General features: G+C 43.5%; 1 protein-coding gene across 1 annotated transcript in view; it reads left to right on the plus strand.

Annotated features, from left to right (window-relative positions):
- Positions 1 to 23,302, plus strand: part of HDAC4 (histone deacetylase 4) — a 449,638-nt gene that overhangs the window by 350,521 nt on the left and 75,815 nt on the right. Inside the window, exons 16-18 of the mRNA XM_045032382.1 lie at positions 11,026 to 11,212; positions 16,236 to 16,369; positions 21,007 to 21,127. Of these exons, the coding sequence (XP_044888317.1) occupies positions 11,026 to 11,212; positions 16,236 to 16,369; positions 21,007 to 21,127 (442 nt within the window). The remainder of the gene's footprint in view (positions 1 to 11,025; positions 11,213 to 16,235; positions 16,370 to 21,006; positions 21,128 to 23,302) is intronic.

Here is a 23,302-nt window from a genome sequence, read left to right on the forward strand (position 1 = left end):
TATGCTAGCATAGCCTCGCAGGGCGTTTCAATGAGAGACATATAGACTATCTTCCTTTTGGTGGAGGCAGAAGTAGTGCTGAGCTGCTGCTTTTTTAAGTATTTGCCAGCATGCCAAAACATCCCCAGCAGTGTGAAGGGCACAACTGCCTGGGAAAACCCCACAGCACAGAGAGCTGCATGCTGGACGCAGCAGAGAGGCTGCCAGATCTGCTAGGTCCCCTTCGAAGTGAGACAGAGCAGCAGTGGGAAGAGGACTGAAGCCCTGGCGGTACCATACGATGGTCTGATCCACTTTGAGGACTGAGCCAAGTGCTTGCTGGGTAGCAGTGTTACCATCATTTTGCTGTACACACTGTATCTTGGTACTGTATTCGGTGATATGCTTCAAATTATATACAGTAAAAGCTGTGTTATCTGGCACTTTATCAACCAGAAAGCTCTATTAAGCAGCATTTCTGATATCTCCCAATACAAATCTTCAGTCTAGTAACCAGGACTAGTATATTGCCCAGCACGTTATGCAATTGCACATTCTGCACTCTACTTTTATGCAAAAGAGGCAGAAGACAAGTAAGCAAGCTGGTATCATGGATTTTTTCAAAAAACCGGCTTCCAGGCTGTGTCATAGGGTCATTACAGACAGATTCAGTGCAATCTCCTACATAGTCTACATCTACAGTGATAACTGATGTTGATAATGACTACCCTGAGCACTGCAAGATCCCGAAGTGCCTTCTGAATCATCAAAAAAAATTTAAATTGTGTTCAGTATAGTTTTAGTGTTGTGTATTTTTAGTGATCTGAGCGTATGGCATGCACCACCCATAGTGATATGTAGTGTCATAAGATAACCTACTGTATAGAACACTTTACCTGTATACATCTAAGTGCTTCAAGAAACCAACCACTGGGCAATGCAGTACTGCTACTGGATTGGTGAGTATCTGTATACTATGTATTCATTTTATTGAATTTTAACTCTTTGAAAAATTAGTATTCCATTGGTAAGCATAACGCTTAGTTACCTGGAATTTTTCACTGACTGGCACCCCCATTCTCCCAACATGCCAGACAACAAAGCTTTTACTGTACAATTATTATTGATTTTAAAGGGGCAAATATGTGTGAAGCATAGAGAATTTATAGTATCAGAGGGGTAGCCGTGTTAGTCTGGATCTGTAAAAGCAGCAGAGAGTCCTGTGGCACCTTATAGACTAACAGACGTTTTGGAGCATGAGCTTTCGTGGGTGAATACCCACTTCGTCGGATGCATGTAGTGGAAATTTCCAGGGGCAGGTATATATATGCAAGCAAGAAGTAGGCTAGAGATAACGAGGTTAGTTCAATCAGGGAGGATGAGGCCCTCTTCTAGAGTATTTATAATTAGTATACATTTGAAGTCCAGGTCGATTAACTACATGAAAACACTTCTAAAAGTCAGGGCCGCCCAGAGGGGGGGGCAAGAGGGGCAATTTGCCCCGAGCCCCACAGGGGCCCCCACCAGAGTTTTTTGGGGCCCCTGGAGCGGGGTCCCTCACTCGCTCCGGGGGGGCCGGAAAACTCTTGCGGGGCCGGGCGCAGGAGCTTCTTCTGCTCCCAGTCTTCGCCGGCGGGGTCCTTCCGCTCCGGGGCGGAAGGACCCCCCCGCTGGCGATTTACCGCCGAAGACGGAGCGGGACCCGCCGCCGAAGTGCAGCCCGGTCTTCGGCGGTAATTTGGCGGTGGGGGGCCCTTCCGTTCCGGGGGGGGCCCGCCACGGGTCTTCGGGGCACTTCGGCGGCGGGTCCCGGAACGGAAAGGCTCCCCGCCGCCGAAGACCCCGGGCCCCCGGAATCCTCTGGGCGGCCCTGCTAAAATTAACCCAATCATCTAATAAGTTTAATAAGCAAAGAATAATGAAGTACTTGTCCTTAGAATTATAGCAATTAAATAATATATCGATAAGCGTCGTCATATTGCCATCTCTAAATACGGTTAGAAGATAGAAGGGCTGGGGTATCATTACCCAGCTGTATATTGAACCCCATTAGAAGAGGAATAAGGACAGCAGTGCACCAATGTATGTCCACAGAGATGACAGCACTTGAATTTTATCACTATAGTATTACATGTTTGGCACAAGCAGGGGGTGAGGGGAGGCACTACCGCTAGACAATGCAATTAGGATCTGATCCAAAGACCATTTAAGTCAATAAGAGTTTTTTCATTGACTTCCATGGGCTTTACCTAAAGCAACTGAGAGATATGTTACAAATTGGTGAATCCCCATTGCCTGTGGAATATAACGTTAGCTGTAATTGCAGCGTGATGCAACCTTTGGAAACATTTCCATGTCCTTTGGGATTCAGCTGGAACACGGCACTTTTCAGCAAGAGACGATTGCTGGCCAGCATCCCAAGTCATCTGCAGACGTTGCATACAGGAAGTGTGGCTGGATTGCCAGGGGGGAAACGGAGCATCAGGGCAAAACTGTATATTTCTTGTAATGACTTATACACAGGAACACAGTACACATCGTTCCAGGTTTATTAGCTTGGTTGAAAGTATGCAAATTGGACCTGCATTTAGGCAGAAAGAAAACAGTGATTATTTCTGATGTCCAGGCCCCTGCTTTTGCCAGTTTCAGACACTGTAGGGCAGCCTTCTCCACCCCCGCCATGCTGTCAACACATGACTTGTTCACTAAAGGACAGTGTGCCAACCTAGGAAACAAATGTCATTTATTTAGAAAATAAAGTGGAATTCCTGCCTTATCACAGTGGATACTGGCCTCTTGAGTCTCCAGTGTACTGTGACTGGCTTGCACCACTCTGACAGCACAAAACAATCTTTAAACTAGGGCATCTTCAGGTGATATTTGTGCTAAAACTGCTCCTATGCTACCTCCCCTCCATGCAGCCAGCACAGGCGGCATCACAGACATATTCCTTTGGTTCCTGATCCCCAGCTAGAGGAACAGCCCTGAGTGTTAAGGAGAGCAGGATACTCATTGCATGCAATACAATCAGGATAAATAAATTAATGTAGAGTCTTTTGCACTGGGATCTGTATACCCTTGATAGGCCAGGTCTGTGGATTAAAGATGAAGGAAACAAGTGCCTGACTGTATCTAATCTGTACCTAGAAAGTCAAGAAAACAGAAAAATACGTAATACTGTTAGGAAAAAATCCCGAGATGCTTTCATTAAATAGATCAGCCTTGTAAACAGTGAATAATACAGGCAAATAAACTGTGACTTCTGCACAGGAATACCTAGAATTCCAAAGGTGACTGTTAAACAGCGTTCGTTTACTTGTTTGGTATCATGTTAAGCCTTGAACATATACAGAGTAGGTGTTTCATAAGCCCATGCTCGAGACCTTGGACATCTCTTCCAGTGGTTGCTTGTCATAATTCTGCTTCTCTGTGTCCTTTGCTAATATAAGTGGTCAGATTCTCAGTTGGTGAGAATTGGTGTAGCTCCATTGCAGTCAGTGATTTTATGCCACTTTACACCAGTTGAGGCTCTGGTCCTGTCTTTTCTGCTGCAATATGGTAACGTTTGTTGTAAATCACTGATTTTTATCAGGAGGCTGTGTGTGTTTCTGGCATTGTATAGTTCTAGTTTGGTTTTTAAAGATAGAATATATGCTCTTTTGCCTCCTAACTCTAGAGATGTGTGTCGTATGGTCCAGCCCACAGAAGAAGCCATGATCTGTGAAAATAGCAGTAACTTCTCAGTGTGTCACCATACTTGGGCAGAAAAAAACCCATATTCATATATTAATAAACATTGCATAAAGTGGATAGGAGTGGAAAACGTGTGCAAGGTGCATGCGGGATGGTCCTCCTGACCTGCATTGCTGTTTAAGTATGTTTGGGTATGTAGATAGATGGCTACACTCCAGGTTTTATGGTTCTAAAAGCATCCAGTAATAGAATACCCACTAACGGTAGGTGTGGTGTGGGGAAGCAGTCACTTAGTGCTCTCTAAAATGGAGCTAAATGCTGTGAAAGCTTAGTTGAAAGTGTTGTGAAAGTTCACCTCACCTTGGTTTTGAATCTGTATTAGCTATTCAAAATATAGTGCACATGTTTGTAGTTGTGGGCCTCTTTTATTCCTCCTATATAAGAGAAAAAGTGAGACTCTTAAAATAAACAAATACATCTTTGATTAGTAGATATTAGCAGGCTGAGGTTTTTGTTTAAGTTGAGCTGTCAGCCTCAGATTGAAGGGGGGAGGGGCAGGGTATTTTTGGCACGGAGCCCTCGACCCAGGACTAGCACAGCAAAGTTTGTTGTCCTTGTGGAAATGCTGCGAGACCTGTGCATTATGAATAGCAGGGAGCCAAATGAGGATCAAGTGGCTGCAACATCATTACCTTCAAATATCTCCCAAAGGCATCATGTCCTTACAGCAGTAAAAAGGGGGAAGGTGTCAGCTGACCCAAGTCGTCACTGGCCCCACTCCCTTTTCAGTACTTAAATCCCAAGCAACCTAATGTTTCCAGAGCCTACATAGCCCATGTTCATCTATGTCCTGCAGACCAGGACAGGGCTTGAGGGCAAGTGGCTGGGCCTCTCTGCCCTTTGTGAGTCAAATGCAAATCAATTGCTCCATGTAACTGCTTGAGTCCAGCTGCCACCTAACTTCTCCCCGGTGTGCTGGGCTTGATTCAAACACTTCAGCCTAAAAATCAGGGAGCATATTTTCAGTTCATCATCCCATACATGCTACCTTCTCAATAACCTTGCCAGGTCACAGTCTAGAGCCTTGAAGGCCACAGATTCGACATTCCTGACCCAGAGGTACAGAGTGTGTCTGCCCCTCGAAGTATGAGGGCCACATTGAGTGCATAGCACTTGTGCTCAAAGCTCTGCACTGGTTTCCTTTTAATTTGCAAGTGTGAGATGTTTGAGAGTCTTTAGTGTGCTGGTACCTGGATACTTGTAAGATTCCCTCTCAGCTTACCTCATCATGGCAGTTCATATTGACGGGGATGTTCTTGCTGTCTGCCCTCCAGATGAGGGCTCTGTGCTTTTGAACTTCTTCTCCTTGGTAGTCTGCCTATTCCTGTCTGTATCCAGTGGCAGGGCAAGAATCGAGACGGCTGGAGATAGGGCAGGGCGCAGTGGATGACCAGGACGCCTACGGGTTTTGTCGTGCTCTTGAGCGTTCCACAACGCTTGCTGTCACCGCCTTCCTGACAGTTGAACCAGGTTTCCTCAGTCAGCCGGATCCAGCCTTCGCATGCAATGGGTAGACAGGCTCTAACTCACCGAGGGTCTCAGACTCATCGGCTACCCTCACCTGGTTTAGCCCACCAGTTGAGACGGTTTCTGGGATGTGGCCACTGTCGCATGCTGACAGCTACTTGGAGCCACAGGTGAGAGCTGGGTGTCAAGTGGCGACCAAAGTGGATGAGCTACTCCTAGGAGTACGACTGCTCCCCCATCAGAGGTACTACCCCTCCCTGACAACCCCATACACACACCTCTACACAACTTTTGTGGACCTCACAAAAGCGTTTGACTCTGTCAGTCGCCAGGGCCTGTGGAGGATCATGTTGAAATTCGGCTGTCCAGGCAGATTCGTACGAATGGTATGTCAGTTTCATCACGGTATGATGGCTCGTGTCCTGGATGACGGTGAAACATCTGAGGCCTTCCCAGTCACCAACGGCGTCAAGCAAGGGTGTGTTTTAGCACCCACTTTGTTCAGCATGATATTCTCTGCCACTCTGACTGATGCCTTTCAACACTGCACTGAAGGAGTAGGCCTGAAGTACAGAACATTAACGATCTGGAGGATAGTGTGGACTGCACCCTTAGCAAGTTTGCAGATGACACTAAACTGGGAGGAGTGGTTGATACGCTGGAGGGTAGGGCTAGGATACAGAGGGACCTAGACAAATTAGAGGATTGGGCCAAAAGAAATATGATGAGGTTCAACAAGGACAAGTGCAGAGTCCTGCACTTAGGACGGAAGAATCCCATGCACTGCTACAGACTAGGGACCGAATGGCTGGGCAGCAGTTCTGCAGAAAAGGACCTAGGGGTTACGGTGGACGAAAAGCTGAATATGAGTCAACAGTGTGCCCTTGTTGCCAAGAAGGCTAATGGCATTTGGGGTTGTATAAGTAGGGGCATTTCCAGCAGGTCAAGGGATGTGATCATTCCCCTCTACTCAGCACTGGTGAGGCCTCATTTGGAGTACTGTGTCCAGTTTTGGGCCCCACACTACAAGAAGGATGTGGATAAATTGGAGAGAGTCCAGCGGAGGGCAACAAAAATGATTAGGGGGCTGGAGCACATGACTTATGAGGAGAGGCTGAGGGAACTGGGATTGTTTAGTCTGCAGAAGAGAAGAATGAGGGGGGATTTTATATCTGCTTTCAACTACCTGAAAGGGGGTTCCAAAGAGGATGGATCTAGACTGTTCTCAGTGGTAGAAGATGACAGAAGAAGGAGTAATGGTCTCAAGTTGCAGAGGGGGAGGTTTAGGCTGGATATTAGGAAAAACTTTTTCACTAGTAGGGTGGTGAAGAACTGGAATGGGTTACCTAGGGAGGTGGTGGAATCTCCTTCCTTAGAGGTTTTTAAGGTCAGGCTTGACAAAGCCCTGGCTGGGATGATTTAGTTGGGTTTGGTCCTGCTTTGAGCAGGGGGTTGGACTAGATGACCTCCTGAGGTCCCTTCCAACCCTGAGATTCTATGAAACTATTCAATCTGAGGCGACTGCCTGCCATCACCAAGGTGAAGGAAACTGTACTTCGAGACTTTCTCTTTGCCAATGATTGTGCTCTGAGTGCTAGTACAGAGCCAGAAATGCAAGCCAGTATGGACAAGTTTTCATCTGCAGGCAACAACTTCGGTCTCACCATTAACATCAAGAAAACTGAGGTCATGCACCAGCCAGCTCCCCACGCTCTGTACTCAGAACCGTCCATCACTGTAAATGGACAGAGACTCCAGGCAGTGGACCATTTCACGTACCTGGGCAGTACCCTTTCCCGAGCAGTCAATCGATGATGAAGTAAACTGCAGAATTGATAAAGCCAGCTCTGCATTTGGCCAATTGCGCTCCAACGTCTGGGAACGTCGAGTGATCAGCCTACCAACGAAGCTGAAGGTCTACCAAGCAGTGGTGCTTCCAACTCTGCTGTACGCCTGCGAGACGTGGACTATCGGAGTCATGCATGAAGGCTCAATCACTTCCACATTTCCGTCTGCGAAAGCTTCTAAAAATCAGATGGCAGGACAAAGTGCCCGATACTGAAGTCCTTACCAGAGCCAGTCTGCCGTCAGTTCACACACTGCTGATGAGAGCCCAGACCAGATGGGCCGGACATGTCGTGAGAATGTCAGACGAGCGCATTCCTAAACAGCTCTTCTACGGAGAACTCACCCATGGAGAGCGCTCCCATGGAGGACAAAAGAAGCGGTTCAAGGACACGCTGAAGACCTCTCTGAAGTCCCTCGAGATCAACACCGCCACATGGGAAACCCTCGCACTGAACCGTCCAGCATGGCGCAGCCTCATTCACACAGGCAGTAATACCTCTGAGGCGAGGCGTACTGCTGAGGCTGAAAGAAAGCGTGAGCTGCGCAAGTCCAGAGCTGCCCACACATCATCGACAGTGCCATCACATGTCTGTCCGACGTGTGACAGGACGTTCCACGACCGAATCGGACTGATCAGTCATCTTCGGACGCACAGAGTCCGGTCATCGAATGAACAAGTTGTTGAGGTCTTCATCGACAACAATGGATGAACATCATCAGTCTGCCTGTACCTAGGTTTGGTGAGCTGCAGAGACCAGTGTAAGATCTGTTTTTTCTAGCATTTGCGTTCTTTAGTGATCTTCTATATTTCAGTTTGCAGCCATGCTTCTGTTGCCCATTATTTATTTGATTTACACAAACATGAGCCTATTGCCTGAGCATTTGGGCACATTTACATTAATAAAACTTAAGCAGCGTTTAACATCATGCTGCTAACAACTGGCTGCAGCAAGAATCCTTCCCAAATTTACGGCTTCCCTCTGCCATAATAAAAATATAGACATAAGGTATTAATCTCAGACAATTACCTGAGCAACCCTAAAAAGAAAACTGTCGTCCCCAGCGCCCCTACTCTACTTGTGCTACATTGATGACATCTTCATCATATGGACCCACGGGAAGGAGGCCCTTGAGGAATTCCACCTGGATTTCAACAATTTCCATCCCACCATCAACCTCAGCCTGGACCAGTCCACACAAGAGATCCACTTCCTGGACAGTACAGTGCTAATAAGTGATAGGGTGGTGTTTATGTGACTATGCCGGAAACCTACTCTCCTCTATACTTACCTACATGCCTCCAGCTTTCATCCAGACCACATTACATGAACCATTGTCTACAGCCAAGCTCTAAGATACAACCGCATTTGCTCCAACCCCTCAGACAGAGACAAACACCCACAAGATCTCTATCAAGCATTCTTACAAGTACAATAGCCACCTGCTGAAGTGAAGAAACAAATTGACAGAGCCAGAAGAGTAACCAGAAATCACCTACTACAGGACAGGCCCAACAAAGGAAGTAACAGAACACCACTAGCCATCACCTTCAGCCCCCAACTAAAACCTCTCCAGCTCATCATCAAGGATCTACAACCTATCCTGAAGGATGATCCCTCACTCTCACAGATCTTGGGAGACAGGCCAGTCCTCGCTCCCAACCTGAAGCAAATACTCACCAGCAACCACACAACAAAAACACTAACCCAGAAACCTATACTTGTAACAAAGCCCTTTGCCAACTCTGTCCACATATCTATTCAGGGGACACCATCATAGGACCTAATCACGTCAGCCACACTATCAGAGGCTCGTTCAACTGCACATCTGCCAATGTGATATATGTCATCATGTGCCAGCAATGCCCCTCTGCCATGTACATTGGCCAAACCGGACAGTCTCTACGCAAAAGAATAAATGGACACAAATCAGATGTCAAGAATTATAACATTCAAAAACCAGTTGGAGAACACCTCAACCTCCCTGGTCACTTGATTACAGACCTCAAAGTCGCAATACTCCAACAAAAAAACTTCAAAAACAGACTCCAACAAGAAACTGCAGAATTGGAATTAATTTGCAAACTTGACACCATTAAATTAGGCTTGAATAAAGACTGGGAGTGGCTGGGTCATTATACAAAGTAAAACCTATTTCCCCATGCTAATTTTCCCCTACTGTTACTCGCACCTTCTTCTCAACTGTTGGAAATATCTTGATTATCACTACTAAGGGTTTTTTTCTTGCTGATGATAGCCCACCTTAACTGATTACCCTCATTATAGTTAATATGGCAAAACCCATATTTTCATGTCCTCTGTGTATATATGTATCGTCCTACTGTATTTTCTACTGCATGCATCCTATGAAATGGGTTTTAGCCCACGAAAGCTTATGCTCAAATAAATTTGTTAGTCTCTAAGGTGCCACAAGTACTCCTCATTCTTTTTCCCAAAAAGATAACGTCCTTCACAGTTCAGACAGAAGACTGAGCGTTTTTCTATATGGGGACACTCCAAAAAGCTAAGTGGAATTAACTAAAGATGTGAAGTTAAAATGCATTAGTTTAAAGCTTATTAACTTCCTATGTGGACACACTCATTCAGAAGTAAAATGGTCTCAGTTCACTTTACTTAATCCCCTTTGGGAACAAAGGCCAGTGTTCTGAGGTTGCACCGAGCATTCTCCCCCTCAGGTGCTTGCTGGCTGGTTCTTGCTCACATGCACAGGGTCTAACTAACAGTGGTCTAATTGTCAGCCAGTGGGCCATATCTGGCCCTCAAAAGCATCCACACGCACCCCACATCCCACCCCCGAGGAAACCTGCACTGCAAAGTGGCATCCTCTGTGCAGCATAATCTCACATGCTGTACGTGAATGATTACAGTGCATGGAGGACACCATGTTCTACAGCATGTATTTCTATATGTGGACTGCAGAGGTGCCCCACAACTGGCATCCAACCCATAGGACTGAAAAGGTTGTCCCACCCAATGGTTGGGAAGGAATTTTTCCCCTAGATCAGCTTGGCCTGGGATAAATTTTGCCTTCCTCAGCAGGTTTCTTGCTGGGATCATCTGAGTGTATCTTGTGTAATTGTGTAATTGCCTGCCATTGCAAGGGCCTCAGGCACTGGTACACCTCAGTACCCCCTATTCTCTACATGTGACACGTAATAGTTTAGTCTCCTGATGTCTGTAATACTTTGGTTTAATTTCAGTTATTGGGTTTAGTGTGTGGGTGCAGGGTGGTCCTGGTTGGCTGAGATATACAGAAGGTCACACTCAGGTTAAATTCTCTATTTCTAAAGTACAGAGTCTATGCAGGGTTTTAATGTGATTTAACCTAACACCTTCAGTTAATTTGTCTTAATTGCTTCTGGTGTCCGCACAAGTATATGAGCTTGGCACGGCCTTGGTCCTGACCCTTGTCTGATGGATCAATATGGGAAAGCCATTTAGTGAAGAGTCCTCCATTGGGAACATTCTGCCATCAGCCCTGATCCAGTCACATGTTGGGCCTCTGGGTGATAACTCTTGTGCAGATTTCGACTATTACGCATATTCAGAAGGGGTGTGGTGGTCTTGAGTTGCAAAAACGTAAATCATGCAAGGCTGCAAAGTCAGTGTGTGGTTTTGTATCCAAAAGCAAATTTGAGCTTGTTAAAAGCGGCACTTGAATAGCTGAGTAAGGGTGCCTAGACTCCGTAGTGTGAGTGAGTGTGTACTAAGTCCCTGATTCAGAGCTCATGGAATTGAATGCGACCTTTTCCAGTGTTTCCTGGGGCTTTGGATCAAACCTTTATTTTAGCATGCCTCTGTCTGTATGTGTAGTGTAGTGTGTGTGTGTGTTCACTGTACCTAGGAAATAAACCAAAACTCCAAACAACATTGTTTTTAAAATTCCATGCCAACCTTTTTTTAATTGTGATATTTGCATGAACCGTCCCCTTATTGTCCCTTCCATCCTCCCCAACAGCAAGCCCTTCTACTGGAGCAGCAACGCATTCACCAACTGAGAAACTACCAGGCATCAATGGAGGCAGCTGGCATTCCAGTGTCTTTTGGAGGACATCGGCCTCTGTCTCGTGCACAGTCCTCACCTGCATCTGCCACCTTCCCCATGTCTGTACAGGAGCCACCCACTAAGCCAAGGTTCACAACAGGTAATGTTTCAGGGCATTGGAGGGTGATTGGATGTGGCTGAGCGTTCTGTTTGAGTACATTATCATTTATTCCTTAAAAAGCACTTGACCATGTACTAACGCATCGTTGGAGGAGGCAAGGATTGGCTTCCTGTGAAAAAGCCACCCCCAAACCTGGTGTATTCCCTGCTATCAGTTGGAGGCCAGGATGTTATTCTGGCTGTGGCTAACCCCATGCTCTGTTACTAAGTGGGGGATGGAACAATCTGGGTTAGTCATTATGCACCATATTCCACCCTCTCCCCCCCGACACACAACCTCCATCACCAACGGGAGAGATCCTACAGAGGGAGAATACTATATGTGTATTTTAATTAAGCAAAAAAAAAAAGGTGAAAGCGATGCAGCGTTATGACTGTACATTCCCAGAAACAAGGCCAATTCAGACTAAACCATGCGGTTGATGTAAACATGAGGAAGGAAGAAGCACAGCATGATTGATAAAGGACCGTATACCAAGCAATGCTTCTAGCCTGATCTCTTAATTTACTTCCAGGCAGATTTTGGACCATGTTCTCTGCCCCAGTTCAAGCCCTTTTGCACCTTCTGAGTGTTACAGACAGGCTGTGGTCTGGCTGCAGCAGCCTTGTTGTGAATTCCTCCCAGGGACAGGGGAAACTCTCAGCTGTTGTATCATTGGCATAGGAGCTTGCTCTGCCAGTCAGCTCCTGCTCCTCCCTGGTGTAAGGAGCAGAAAGGGGGTATGTCAGAGGCAGATCCCTTCACAGATGGCGTATGGTAGTCACTTGTCTTACGTTAGGGTAGCTGTCAAGTTACCTGATCGCCTGGCCCTCCTGCACTGAATGGATGTTAGCATAGGAGAGAGACATTGATTTTTAAATAGATTTTTTACAATTTAATTTAACTGTTGTATTGTGAGAGAGAGGGAAAAAAAGGAAAATATTCAGTCCATAGTGTAAATGGTCTGGCAGCTGAGCTTAAATTGTAAGTATGCAATAATGGGCTTTTTTATAACATGGATATTGTTTTCTTGTTATAGTCCATATTAGCCCCATCCTGGAAGGTAGGTAGGCACAATTCCTCATTCTTGGATCAGCTACCAAAGTGTGTAAATGTGTGTAGGATACTGTTCTCCCCCAGAGACCTAAAGAAAGAAGAGTTTGCTCCTTCCTAAGCCATTAAGGACCATCATCAAAACCCTTTCATATGCATTCTATTTTCTTTGGTAAATTCTGTTTTGGATAATCACTCATTGTATGGAGTTTTTCAATTCCTACATTAGGTAGTTAAGAGTTTTGTAACATGCACTGACTTCTACCCTATGTACCAAAGGCCGTTTTGGGAATGAATGTCTTACCAAATAATAAAAATGACTGTGTGCAAAAAAAGTCTCAAGGCCAAATCACAATTCCTGTTTTTATTTTCTTTGCGCTAAATAACTGAAGTAGATAAACCAATATTTTTCCATACCCTGAAAGACAATCAGCTTGGTCTGTAAGTTTGTTGGCCTACGTTAATAACAGCAGTTAGATGTAAAGTACGAGCCTTTGGTACCTGTGCATGCCAGCTGTGAATTTAGGCATACGTGTCTAGTAGTGCACATGCCCAAGCAATTGCCTGCTTATTGAAAATCAGGCCTTATAATGTCAAGTTTTTATAACGTCTGCATACCTTGATTTCTAATGGAAACAACAATGCAGTCAGTAGTGGCACCAGAAGGGCAAGGATACAATAGTGTGTGCTGGCATTTTCAAAGGCTCCTAAGGGAATTAGGCACCCAAACCCCATTGAATGTCAGTGGACAGTGAGCACCTAGTTCTCTTAGCTCACTTTGAAAATCCCAGTCTTCAAGATTACGGATCCTATGTACGTTTTAGAAGTTGAGTCATGACTTGCCCGTATCTGTTTCTGGCTTCACCATTTAAGTGGCAGCATCAGTCGTGTGAGTCTTTACAAAATTTGACTGTACAGTAATATTTACTATCATGGGGCTTACATTTTCCGAAATATGTGCCTCGTAATTTCACTTATAATTATATACTAGAGTGGAACAATAAGAGGAGTAATTTTGAAAACTGTAAATAAATCTGCTGAAAGTTCTACAATTGTAGACGTCAAATTAAAGAAAATAAGTGTTCAGGTAGGATTAAAAAATTGCCTAGAATGAGAAGAAACCCACATTACCTTTACATTGTATGCGACACATATTACTGTGACAAGACAATAATGTGCAGAGTACTTAGTGTATTTTATCTGGTTAATATCCTTTTCACAACATTTAATTTGTGAAATGTTTTCAACTTCAGGGGCCCGATTCTCCACTACCTTGAACATTGTGCAATTATTCATACTCATGCAATGAGTGGAAAGTGGGGTGTAAAACCCTTTAAAATTGGTATGGCAGCATTTTGCACTTGCACAAGTTCAGATGACAGCCAACATAAGGTGCAAGGCATTGGAGAGTCACAACCCAACTGTCTGTATAATTGAAATTGGGTAATAGAAAATGTTGAGGAAAAGAATATTTTTGTGTTCTTTCCTTATACCATTATAAATGGTGCATTTAAATCCTCCTCTGCCCTTATTTGAGTCGTGACTCTTTCTTTCTTTTTCTTTCTTGGGGGGGTGCAGGGAACCTTTTAGACATGTGTTTTTGGTACATATCTCATTACCTTAGATGGAAAAGAATTTTCCATTTTATTACTGCAGCTCAGAGTAACAGCAGAGTTTTCAGATTTTAAAACTTTAATATTTTGGTGAGCTAGGCACAGAAAGGAAAAGCAAAATGTTTCAGCCATACTCCAGTCATATTCTAGAAGAGACTTACCCAGTGAGATTGGTACAGAGAGTTACTTTCTTGAATTGAAGTTCTGTCCACTTGATACAGAAAATACTGATTTGGAGGGTAGGGAATGAATTTTTTTTTAAATATTTGTAAAGGCAAACAGAGAAGTGCTCTAGGGCATCCTGTCACAATATGGTCTCTCTCTCTCTCTCTCTGTCTCTCTCTCTGTTAAAAATGGGGAATAATACATAAATACTATACAAGATAAACTTCAGTGAAATATTGCTTTGTCACTGTTTAACCAGGGGTGGGAAGAGTTTTAGAATTTAATTAGATTAGACTTTTTCTGAGTCCTGGTTCCTCTCCGAACTTACCAAAGAAAAATATGTAGCCCATCCCACCACCACCTCTTCTTTAAATGTATGAATGTATCTATATAAAATACTATACCATGTGTTTTTTATCTATATGCACACACCCCTGTGTGCATGCATGCCCCCTATTTATAATATTTATAAATAATAATAATAATATTTATATTTATAATAATATATTTAATATATTTGAGATCGAGACAGAGCAAAATCCAGTGTTCTTTCCCAGTGCCGAGGTCAAAAACAACAGCTATCCATTCTGCTAGCCCACATCCTCTCATCAACTTCAGTTCGCATTGCTTGGTATTGCCCAAACAGCTCCTAATGGAACTGAATAATGTCAGAAAGAAGCAGACAGGTGGGCACTTTTATGAATATTTATTGTAAAGTTCTGATTAATTGAACTTTGGTTAACTTAATCATTTAGTTAACGAGAGCTCCATTCTGTCCCCTGGAGCTATTGTGTGTGTTTTCCTGCACTCAGAGGTCCCAAAACCTGGAGCAGAGTGAGGAATTGCCAGACAACTTCCCCTAATGGCTGAAAGTGTCAGCACCGGCCCCAGTGCACAGTGGAAAGACAGCTTTGGCAAACTGGTCGGCTTTCAAAGGAGCAACACTAATTGCAAATCTATCCTGCATCCTCTGAACCCCCTGATATTTCAAATATTTTTTGGGTGCTCCCCAACACAAACTTATCTCTGACTTAAGGGAAAGCGAGAACTAAACTTTTCACTGTCTGTTGTGTTTAAACAAAAAATCTCATCCTTTATTCCCCAGAATACACAATTGTGGAAAAACTGGTAGTTTTGTTCAGTGGTGTATTTGACCTGAATTCACAAATCCTGGTCCAGAAGTGTAACTGGGTGGAAGTGTAACATGTATCAGAGTCACCTACATTGTTGAGATTGGGTGAATATTGTTGCACAGGGATTCAGCCTCTTGACTCCCATGTTTAAAGGAAATAACACTGCTAAATTCCCATGTAACACATTGAGTAGTTATCCCTAAGTGTGTGCTAATAAACTGCTTTCCATGTACCTTAAGTCTTGTGTTGTCAAGTAACCTTGATGTGGAGACTTTAAAGCAAACTATTTTATGGAACAAAGACCCTTCCAGGGACATATTCGCTTGTTCCTTAATCCAAAAACCTGGAAGCATTTTATCAGCAGTTGTAATAGTACTTAATGTAAGAGTCATAGAAATGTAGTGTCCTTTTATAACACTTTCTTGTATTCACGTCTGCCTAAATCTGTGCTTTCACCTGCTTTCATTTGTACATCTGCTGTGGGGGAGGGATAGCTCAGTGGTTTGGGCTTTGGCCGACTAACTGCAAGTTCAATCCCTGAGGGGGCCATTTAGGGATCCGGGGGGAGAAATAGTTGGGGATTGGCCCTGCTTTGAGCAGGGGGTTGGACTAGATGGCCTCCTGAGGTCCCTTCCAACCCTAATATTCTATGATTCTATGTTATAAAGCATACAGATTCATCCTCTAGTAGTATTAATGATTCATTTCTTTCCCAAATACACTGAGAATTTCCAACAGGGAGAAGTCATTGCATGATTGATAGTACAATGCCAACCTTAGAAGTTAAGAACATAGGACTGGAAGGAACCTCCTGGATCACCACCTCCAGTCCCCACGATTGCACACAACCCAGTCAGATAACCAAGTTGTCCACCTCATTTACTGCAGTCTACAATTTTGTTTTCCTAATGCTCTTCATCTACTTGTGGAATGCATATTTCCATTGCGTTTAGGATTTCAGTTCAATACAGTATGCTCTAGTGCACAGCAGAGGATTTTTTTTCCATGTCTCACAAGACAGTTTTTTATTGCAAGCAATTTTTGTAACTTCTGCTGCAGGCCTTGTATACGACACCTTGATGCTGAAACACCAGTGTACCTGCGGAAACACAAACAGCCACCCAGAGCATGCAGGGAGAATCCAGAGCATCTGGTCCAGGCTTCAAGAGACAGGCCTCCGTGGCAAGTGTGAGGTAATAAATACTGTCACAGGAACAGGCAGTCATGTAGTTTCAGTCATGTGTTTGGGAGAGAGAGAACAGACTTGGTATTTGGTTCTGCTGTAGGATTTCATGTGTGTGCATTTTAAAGGACTCTAACATTCTGCTTTTAAAGACCAGCATACTGAATTTGCAACTTGGATCTCTGATTGCCACATGGGCACACAAACTTGTACCCAGATTCTGTTCTTAGATTTTCATGGATCTGACTGTGGGTTGGGTTCTGCCAAATGTGTTTTAAGTTTAACCCATTCATACATGACTGTTTCTATTTGTCTGTCTGTATCTGCCATGAATACTTTTCAGGTTGTCCAATTTCATTGCATTACTGTGACGGTTACAATCACAAAATTCATAGAACTTCATACTGTATGTCTGGCCAATAGTTATTGCAGTATTTGCAGTAGGAGTCAGTCATATAATTTTCTGTTATTACTCTCACTGTAATGAAATACCTATCTAGCACTGACTCTTGCCGGAGTTCAATATCCATTGCTATTGTAAATTAAGATTTGTATTTTAACCCCAAGCCGTAATAACAGGAGTTATTGGTTAAACTCTATCCTTAATTTGATATTTCTGTGGCATTTTTTTTCCTTTTAATATTGTGGTGAACTTGATGGTCTAGCCAAGATTGAGGTCCTGCAAAAGAAGGCGGCGTATTAATGGGGTTTATGGTCCCACAGATCAGAGAATCAGTATGGTTTGTATTAATTTAGTTGCCCATCTCTGCTGTGGAGACCAGAAGGAGATTAATGAAGGCACACAGATGTAACTAAATTCCTATAATATTGGTTTATCCTGAGGAAACTGCATATTATACAGCTTCCTCTGATTAAGCTAGTCTGGTTAGAAATAATTTCTGAGCAGTAAGGAAGGTTAACCACTTGGGGGCAGCATTGTCATTAGCTAAACTTCTAGTGCTTGCATCTTTATATAGCGAACAAGAAAGTGTTGAGACTGGTTTGTGTCTGAAAAGTCAAATTGAATTGAACTTTGGGATTATTCTCTCTTTTTTGAAAAATATACACAAGACAAACAACCTATTGTCATTTAGCTCAGTTTTTTACAAGTAATGCTTAAACCAGGCAGTATTCATTGCCTCATCTCCTACCTCTGTATCACAGACATTCTCCACGTGGCAATGAAGTGCTTTGATCTGTAAAGTTTAAACAACTGTTACCCACTTTAATTTGGCCCTTCATACTGCTCCCAAGGGCGGAAATATGGGAGTTATGTTTGACACTCAAACATTTTTCCTCCCACATTTCCCTGGTCTGTAATTATCTTCTGAACATTGGTAGCCTTCAACCTCATCTTGACCCTGCCTCTCCTGAAAGCCTTAACCGTGTGTTAATCACATCCTGTCTTTCCTTTTACAATGTCCTTCCTTATGATCTTTCTTAATCTCTAGTCAGTAAACTTCAGGGTGCCCAGAATGCTGTGGCCTCACTGGCTTCCAGATTCTAATTGTCTTCCTGCTCCTCCTTCTCCACTGCTTTCCTAGTTATCTTCAAACCTGTCTCACAGCCCCCTTCCTTGTCTTCAAAATGGTGCCTGGACTTGCCACTCCACTCCTCCTTTTCCCTCCTCTGGCTCATCTGCCTTCTTGCCACCCACTCACATCATTCCTAATCTTGGCAGTTCCTGTTTTCCTCTCCTCTGAGCCACTCTAATTACGGTCACTCATTAACTTGTACTGACCCACTGAGTCATCTCTCTGGAACTTCCAAGCCCCTGAGTCACATCCTCCCTCTTCATCTCTTCTTAAAACTTTCCTGTGGGTTCTAGCTCTGTAAAGGGTTACACATTGGTATGCAGTTAAGACTAGGTATACAATATATTGTTTTGTATTTAGGCAGTATCGGAATGCAGGATGCAAGGTATCTATAAAAGGTGACTGGGGAGGAAGAATTGTCAGGTTTGACTGACTTGTACTGGCATGTTGGAATCTACCTGTCCCTTGTTTGCACTGACTCTAAATAACCGTTTTCTCTTCCCCACAAGGCTGGGGTACACTGCAAACTGTTGCAGATATCAAGCTTCATCTGTAGGTCTTATGTCAGGGAACTTGAATGGTCCAGAAGGAATTGGTAAGAGTGTCCTAGAGTTTGGCTTAATTTTTCATCCCTGACATTGGAAGGAGAAAGCTCCTCCTAGGCACGTTATATACTTATTAAAAACAAAAACTCTACATTAAAAGGATGTTTTGGTTGTAAAGTGAAGCTCTGAGGTGTGCTTGTCTCTCAAAGTCTATGTAGAACTATGTGTTTTCTGAGAAGAATAAAAGATGTCGGACTAGAAATACAGAAAAAAGATTTGAGCAACATGAAATCTACAGTACCTAAAAAGACTAGGATATTATTTAGAGTGGAGAGTGGTGTTTCTAGCCTCCCACTGGGCACAGACTTTGGGGAGACAAGCACACCTCAGAGCTTCACTTTACTTTGTATGACGCACGTAGAGTCAAGTCCTCCACTGGTGTTAATGGTAGTTCTCCTTTGAAATCAGCAGAGATGTAGCTGTTTACCAGATGAGGATTTGGAGACCGCTACCATTCTCCTCGGTTTGTGCATAGTCAGATAATACAAGTAACACGATGTATTATTCCAGAAAATCTAAAAAAAGAAAAAGAAAAAAGCAGCAGTTGAGCACAAATCAGTTCATCTGTCTAGAGAACAAGAATGGCATCTAGGCAAGCAGGCCTTTGGAGCTGTGCTCTGGCTCTGCTCCAGCTCAGGCAAAAACCTGAAGCTCCACTGCTCTGGAGCTGCTCCGCGCTTCAGCTCCGGGCTCCGCTCCAAATGAATACAGGTTGCACCAAAGTTTTGAGGCAAAATCCCCTCTGAATAGCTTGGTTTGCGTACCTAGCATTGTGCCCTACAGTGTTGTCTGGAAGAAGATGCTGCCTGTGTACAGTTTAACAGGTGTCATTGTGGATCACTAAGTAGTGCACTCCTCTCTGGAATATCAGACATTGTAGTTGCCCAAGCTTTTGAGCCCACAGCCAGTGGTGAGACTTCTGCACTAGAACAGGTGCTGAGTTGTTGGAAGTATTGCTGTGCTCTGAATGAGATGTGAACCACATCCTTCCAGTCTCTGTAGTCCTGATGACTGCCCTCATGTAAAATTAAAGATATTCCATGGCAGTTTCTGGTGCTCCTGGGACCTCCACATGCTGCGGACAGAGCACGGTGATGCAGGAATTCTAATATTAGTATATTGAAAATAGAAATCATGCTGTCAGGGAAATGCCAAAGTTCATTCTATTCTAAAGGAAAGCCACAAAAAAATTAACTTATTTTAGAGACACTGTGACCAAAACTACCCCAAGCACATTAGGATAAATTCTGAACCACCTAAAACACCTGTTTTTACACTCATATGTTTCATGAACAAAGCAACTTTTGCAGCACACTTAGCCCCCAAAAATTCTCATTTCCACATCACCAAACAAAATGCTTTCTTGTCCAAGCTGTGTATTTCCTTTGTGACATTTTAGAGAAGGTTACAAACCCCCACTTAAAATTGAAAATCTGTCACTTCCTTAACTCCAGAAAGTTACTGCCTTTCCCTAGCATGAGAGAGAATCCAAATGCCATTTTCATGTTGGTTAAAGTTCACTCTTATGTCAGGGATCAGGCCAAAGTCTTTGCACCGCTTAAGTCCCACTCAACACCTCAAAATAGCACTTCATTGTTGCACAGGCCTTCTGCTGGCCCACTGCACAGAGGTGAATTTCAGTCGTAGCAATTAGACCCAAGCGAAAATGAGTTAAACATTAAGGCTTGCCCGGAATGCAGACTGAACTTTTTTTGAAATTTGGGAAAGGGTCCAAGTTGTAAAACCTTCTGGGTGAAATCCTGGCCCCATTGAAGTCAATGGGAGTTTTGCCATTGATTACATTGAAGCCAGGATTTCATCCTCTGTGTTCATCTACACTTGCTGGTTCCAGCTGTAAATAAGAGCATGGAAGAGAAACATTGTTCTGTTTTTTCCTGGCATACCCTAAATCAGGTTGGACTCTCAAGTTTGACCTTGCATGATCTCCAGCCCAGTTTTTAGAGCAAAAAGATTTTGATTAACCCTTAGTTGCTTCTCTGAAGAGAAGCCCCAAAGTCTTTGCCATTCAGCTATTATTAGTTGTGGTGAGGTTTCTTTGTGCAAGTTTGGAACACTGTTCTTTCATCAGTGAACAGCTTATGTGGCTGACTCTTATTCACGGAAATGATTTATACCACTAAATCCTGACACATCAATATGAGAATAGCTGCTGTGTAATTCAGCAAAGATTTTGGAGCATGTATCTTTTAAAAAATCCAAAAGGTTATTTTACATATAAAATCTTTTGATTAATGGGATTAAGCTGAAATCCTTCTCATGACTAAAAATGTACCTTTGTGAGTAAACAAAATAAGAATTTTTGCATAACAGTTTAATAAAAATATCTGTCAGCAAAAAATTGTTTTTAACCTGTAATTTAAATAAAACAAACCCTTAGTGCAATATGACTTCCAGCAGTATTTCCTTTTTGCCAAAGGGAAGTAAAAAGACAAGCTAGGTAATTGCAGTAAATATGATTTTACCACTTCTTTCCTTTCCCCCTGCAGTGTATTCGTGGAAGAAAAGCAACTCTAGAAGAGCTACAGACAGTTCACTCAGAGGCGCACACGCTCCTGTATGGCACAAACCCTTTGAACAGACAGAAACTGGACAGCAAGAAACTTCTAGGTACAGCAGGGGGTCATGCTTCACTACCTCTTTGGTCCTACATTCATAAAGTAACTTAGTTAGCCATAACACTGACCCTGGCAGTTACTGAGCATACACCATTCTGAACACCACAAGTCATCTCTTCTGCGCTTCAGTGGGACAGGTGATAGACGTTTGGTTTCCTCTGTCTTCCAGGGTACATCTACACTGGGGAAAAAAAACCATGGCCGTGAGACTCTGAGCCTGGGTCAGCTGACTTTGGCCACCGCTTCAGGGCTACAAGTAGCAGTGTAGATGTTCCTAGTTGGGTGGGAGCCCAAGACCCTTCTTCCTCACTGAGTTTTAGAGTCCGGACTCCAGACCAAGCGGGGATGTCTACTCTGCTACTTTTAGCCCCGTAGTGCAAGCCCGAGTCGTTGACCCAGGCTCCTGAGACTCGCTGACATGGTTTGTTTGTTTTTTTGTTTTTTGCAATGTAGAAATACCCTTTATTTCCTCTCTTTAAAGTGCCAAAGACCTAGAGGTATTGCCACCGAGGAGGAGAAGGTAGTTCAGTCTCCATACCCATTTTACCCTTGGACTCTCTGCTGTGCTTGTCACAGGATACCAGCTGGTGTGTAGGATTTGTGATGCTGGTCCTGTCCCCATAAAACTGGATTTACACCATCAAACAGCTGTCAGATGGTGACCACTCTCTGCCATTACCTACCACAGGCAGATTTGAAATGGTGATCTAAAACAGTGGCTCTCAGTCGTCCCAGACTACAGTCCCCCTTTCAGGAGTCTGATTTGTCTTGTGTAGCCCCAAGTTTCACCTCACTTAAAAACTACTTGCTTACAAAATCAGACATAAAAATGCAAAAGTGTCACAGCGCACTAGTACTGACAAACGGCTTGCTTTCTCATTTTTCCCATATAATTATAAAATAAATCCATTGGAATATAAATATTGTGCTTACATTTCAGTGTACAGTACATAGAGCAGTATAAACAAGTCATTGTCTGTATGACATTTTAGTTTGTACTGACTTCACTAGTGCATTTTCTGTAGTCTTGTAAAACTAGGCAAATATCTAGATGAGTTGATGTACCCCCAGAAGACCTCTGCATACCCCCAGGGGTATGCGTACCCCTGGTTGAGAACCACTGATCTAAAAGAGCGAGGTTCTGTATCCTCTTACGAATCCCCTAACCCATCGAGTCCCATGATGGTCTGATGGTCCCATGCTTCATTGTTGTCAAGTGGATGAATTTTGTGTGTGTTATATGTGATATGTATCATACTAAAACTATGCAGCCCTGTTAGAGTGCTCATTTCACCAAGCTGGTTCCTAGGAGCTGGGTGGGAAAAGGAAGATCTGCTGAGTAACTGCTTGTTGCTAGGCTGTTTTCCAAGTATTATTGGCTGAGTGGCAAAGCATTCATTGTAGTTATACAGTGGATCCTCTGAGGTTATTTTTTCTCTTTGAAGATTAGAGTCTTCTTGAGTAGGGAAGTATCTATTAGTTGTGGACTGTAGACTTTCCCTCTTTCCTACTGTACAAACTAGGGATTGCTGCTCAGAAAAAGACTGTACGAGTATCACACAAGTCACATTTAAATGAATGTCTTACCTGAGTATACTCGTGCAGACACCTTCTCTTCTTTTGTAATTTTCAAGTGCCTGTTACCAGCATTAGGTGATAGGTTTGAATAATAGTTTTGGAAGTTCTCATCTGGGAGTCAAGAGTAAGAGACATAGTCCTGGAATATGCAGTTTGAGAAAACCGTAGTGGGGATTGATTTCAGTTCCGATAGTGTGAAAAGGGGATTAACCTGATTGTCTTCAGTGGAGCTAATACTCACAGTAAGAGAGCTGGCAAGGCTTTGCTACAAGTTCAGTAGATATGTAAAAACCCCAAAGAGGAAAACTATACAGCAGGTGTTTAAAAATCTAATCAGCACTGTGGTTATTGCTGAGTTTGAGACAGTTACCACCTCTTCAAAATCCAGAGAAATCTGAGCTGCAAACTTCTGATTCTTCTGGCAGTGTGAGTGGGGGTATGTCTACACTACAGGATTATTCCGATTTTACAGAAACCGTTTTTTTAAAACAGATTGTATAAAGTCGAGTGCACGCAGCCACACTAAGAACATTAATTCGGCAGTGTGCGTCCATGTACCGAGGCTAGTGTCGATTTCCGGAGCGTTGCA

The sequence above is a fragment of the Mauremys mutica genome, chromosome 10 (assembly GCF_020497125.1).
Source record: "Mauremys mutica isolate MM-2020 ecotype Southern chromosome 10, ASM2049712v1, whole genome shotgun sequence".
NCBI lineage: Eukaryota > Metazoa > Chordata > Testudines > Geoemydidae > Mauremys > Mauremys mutica.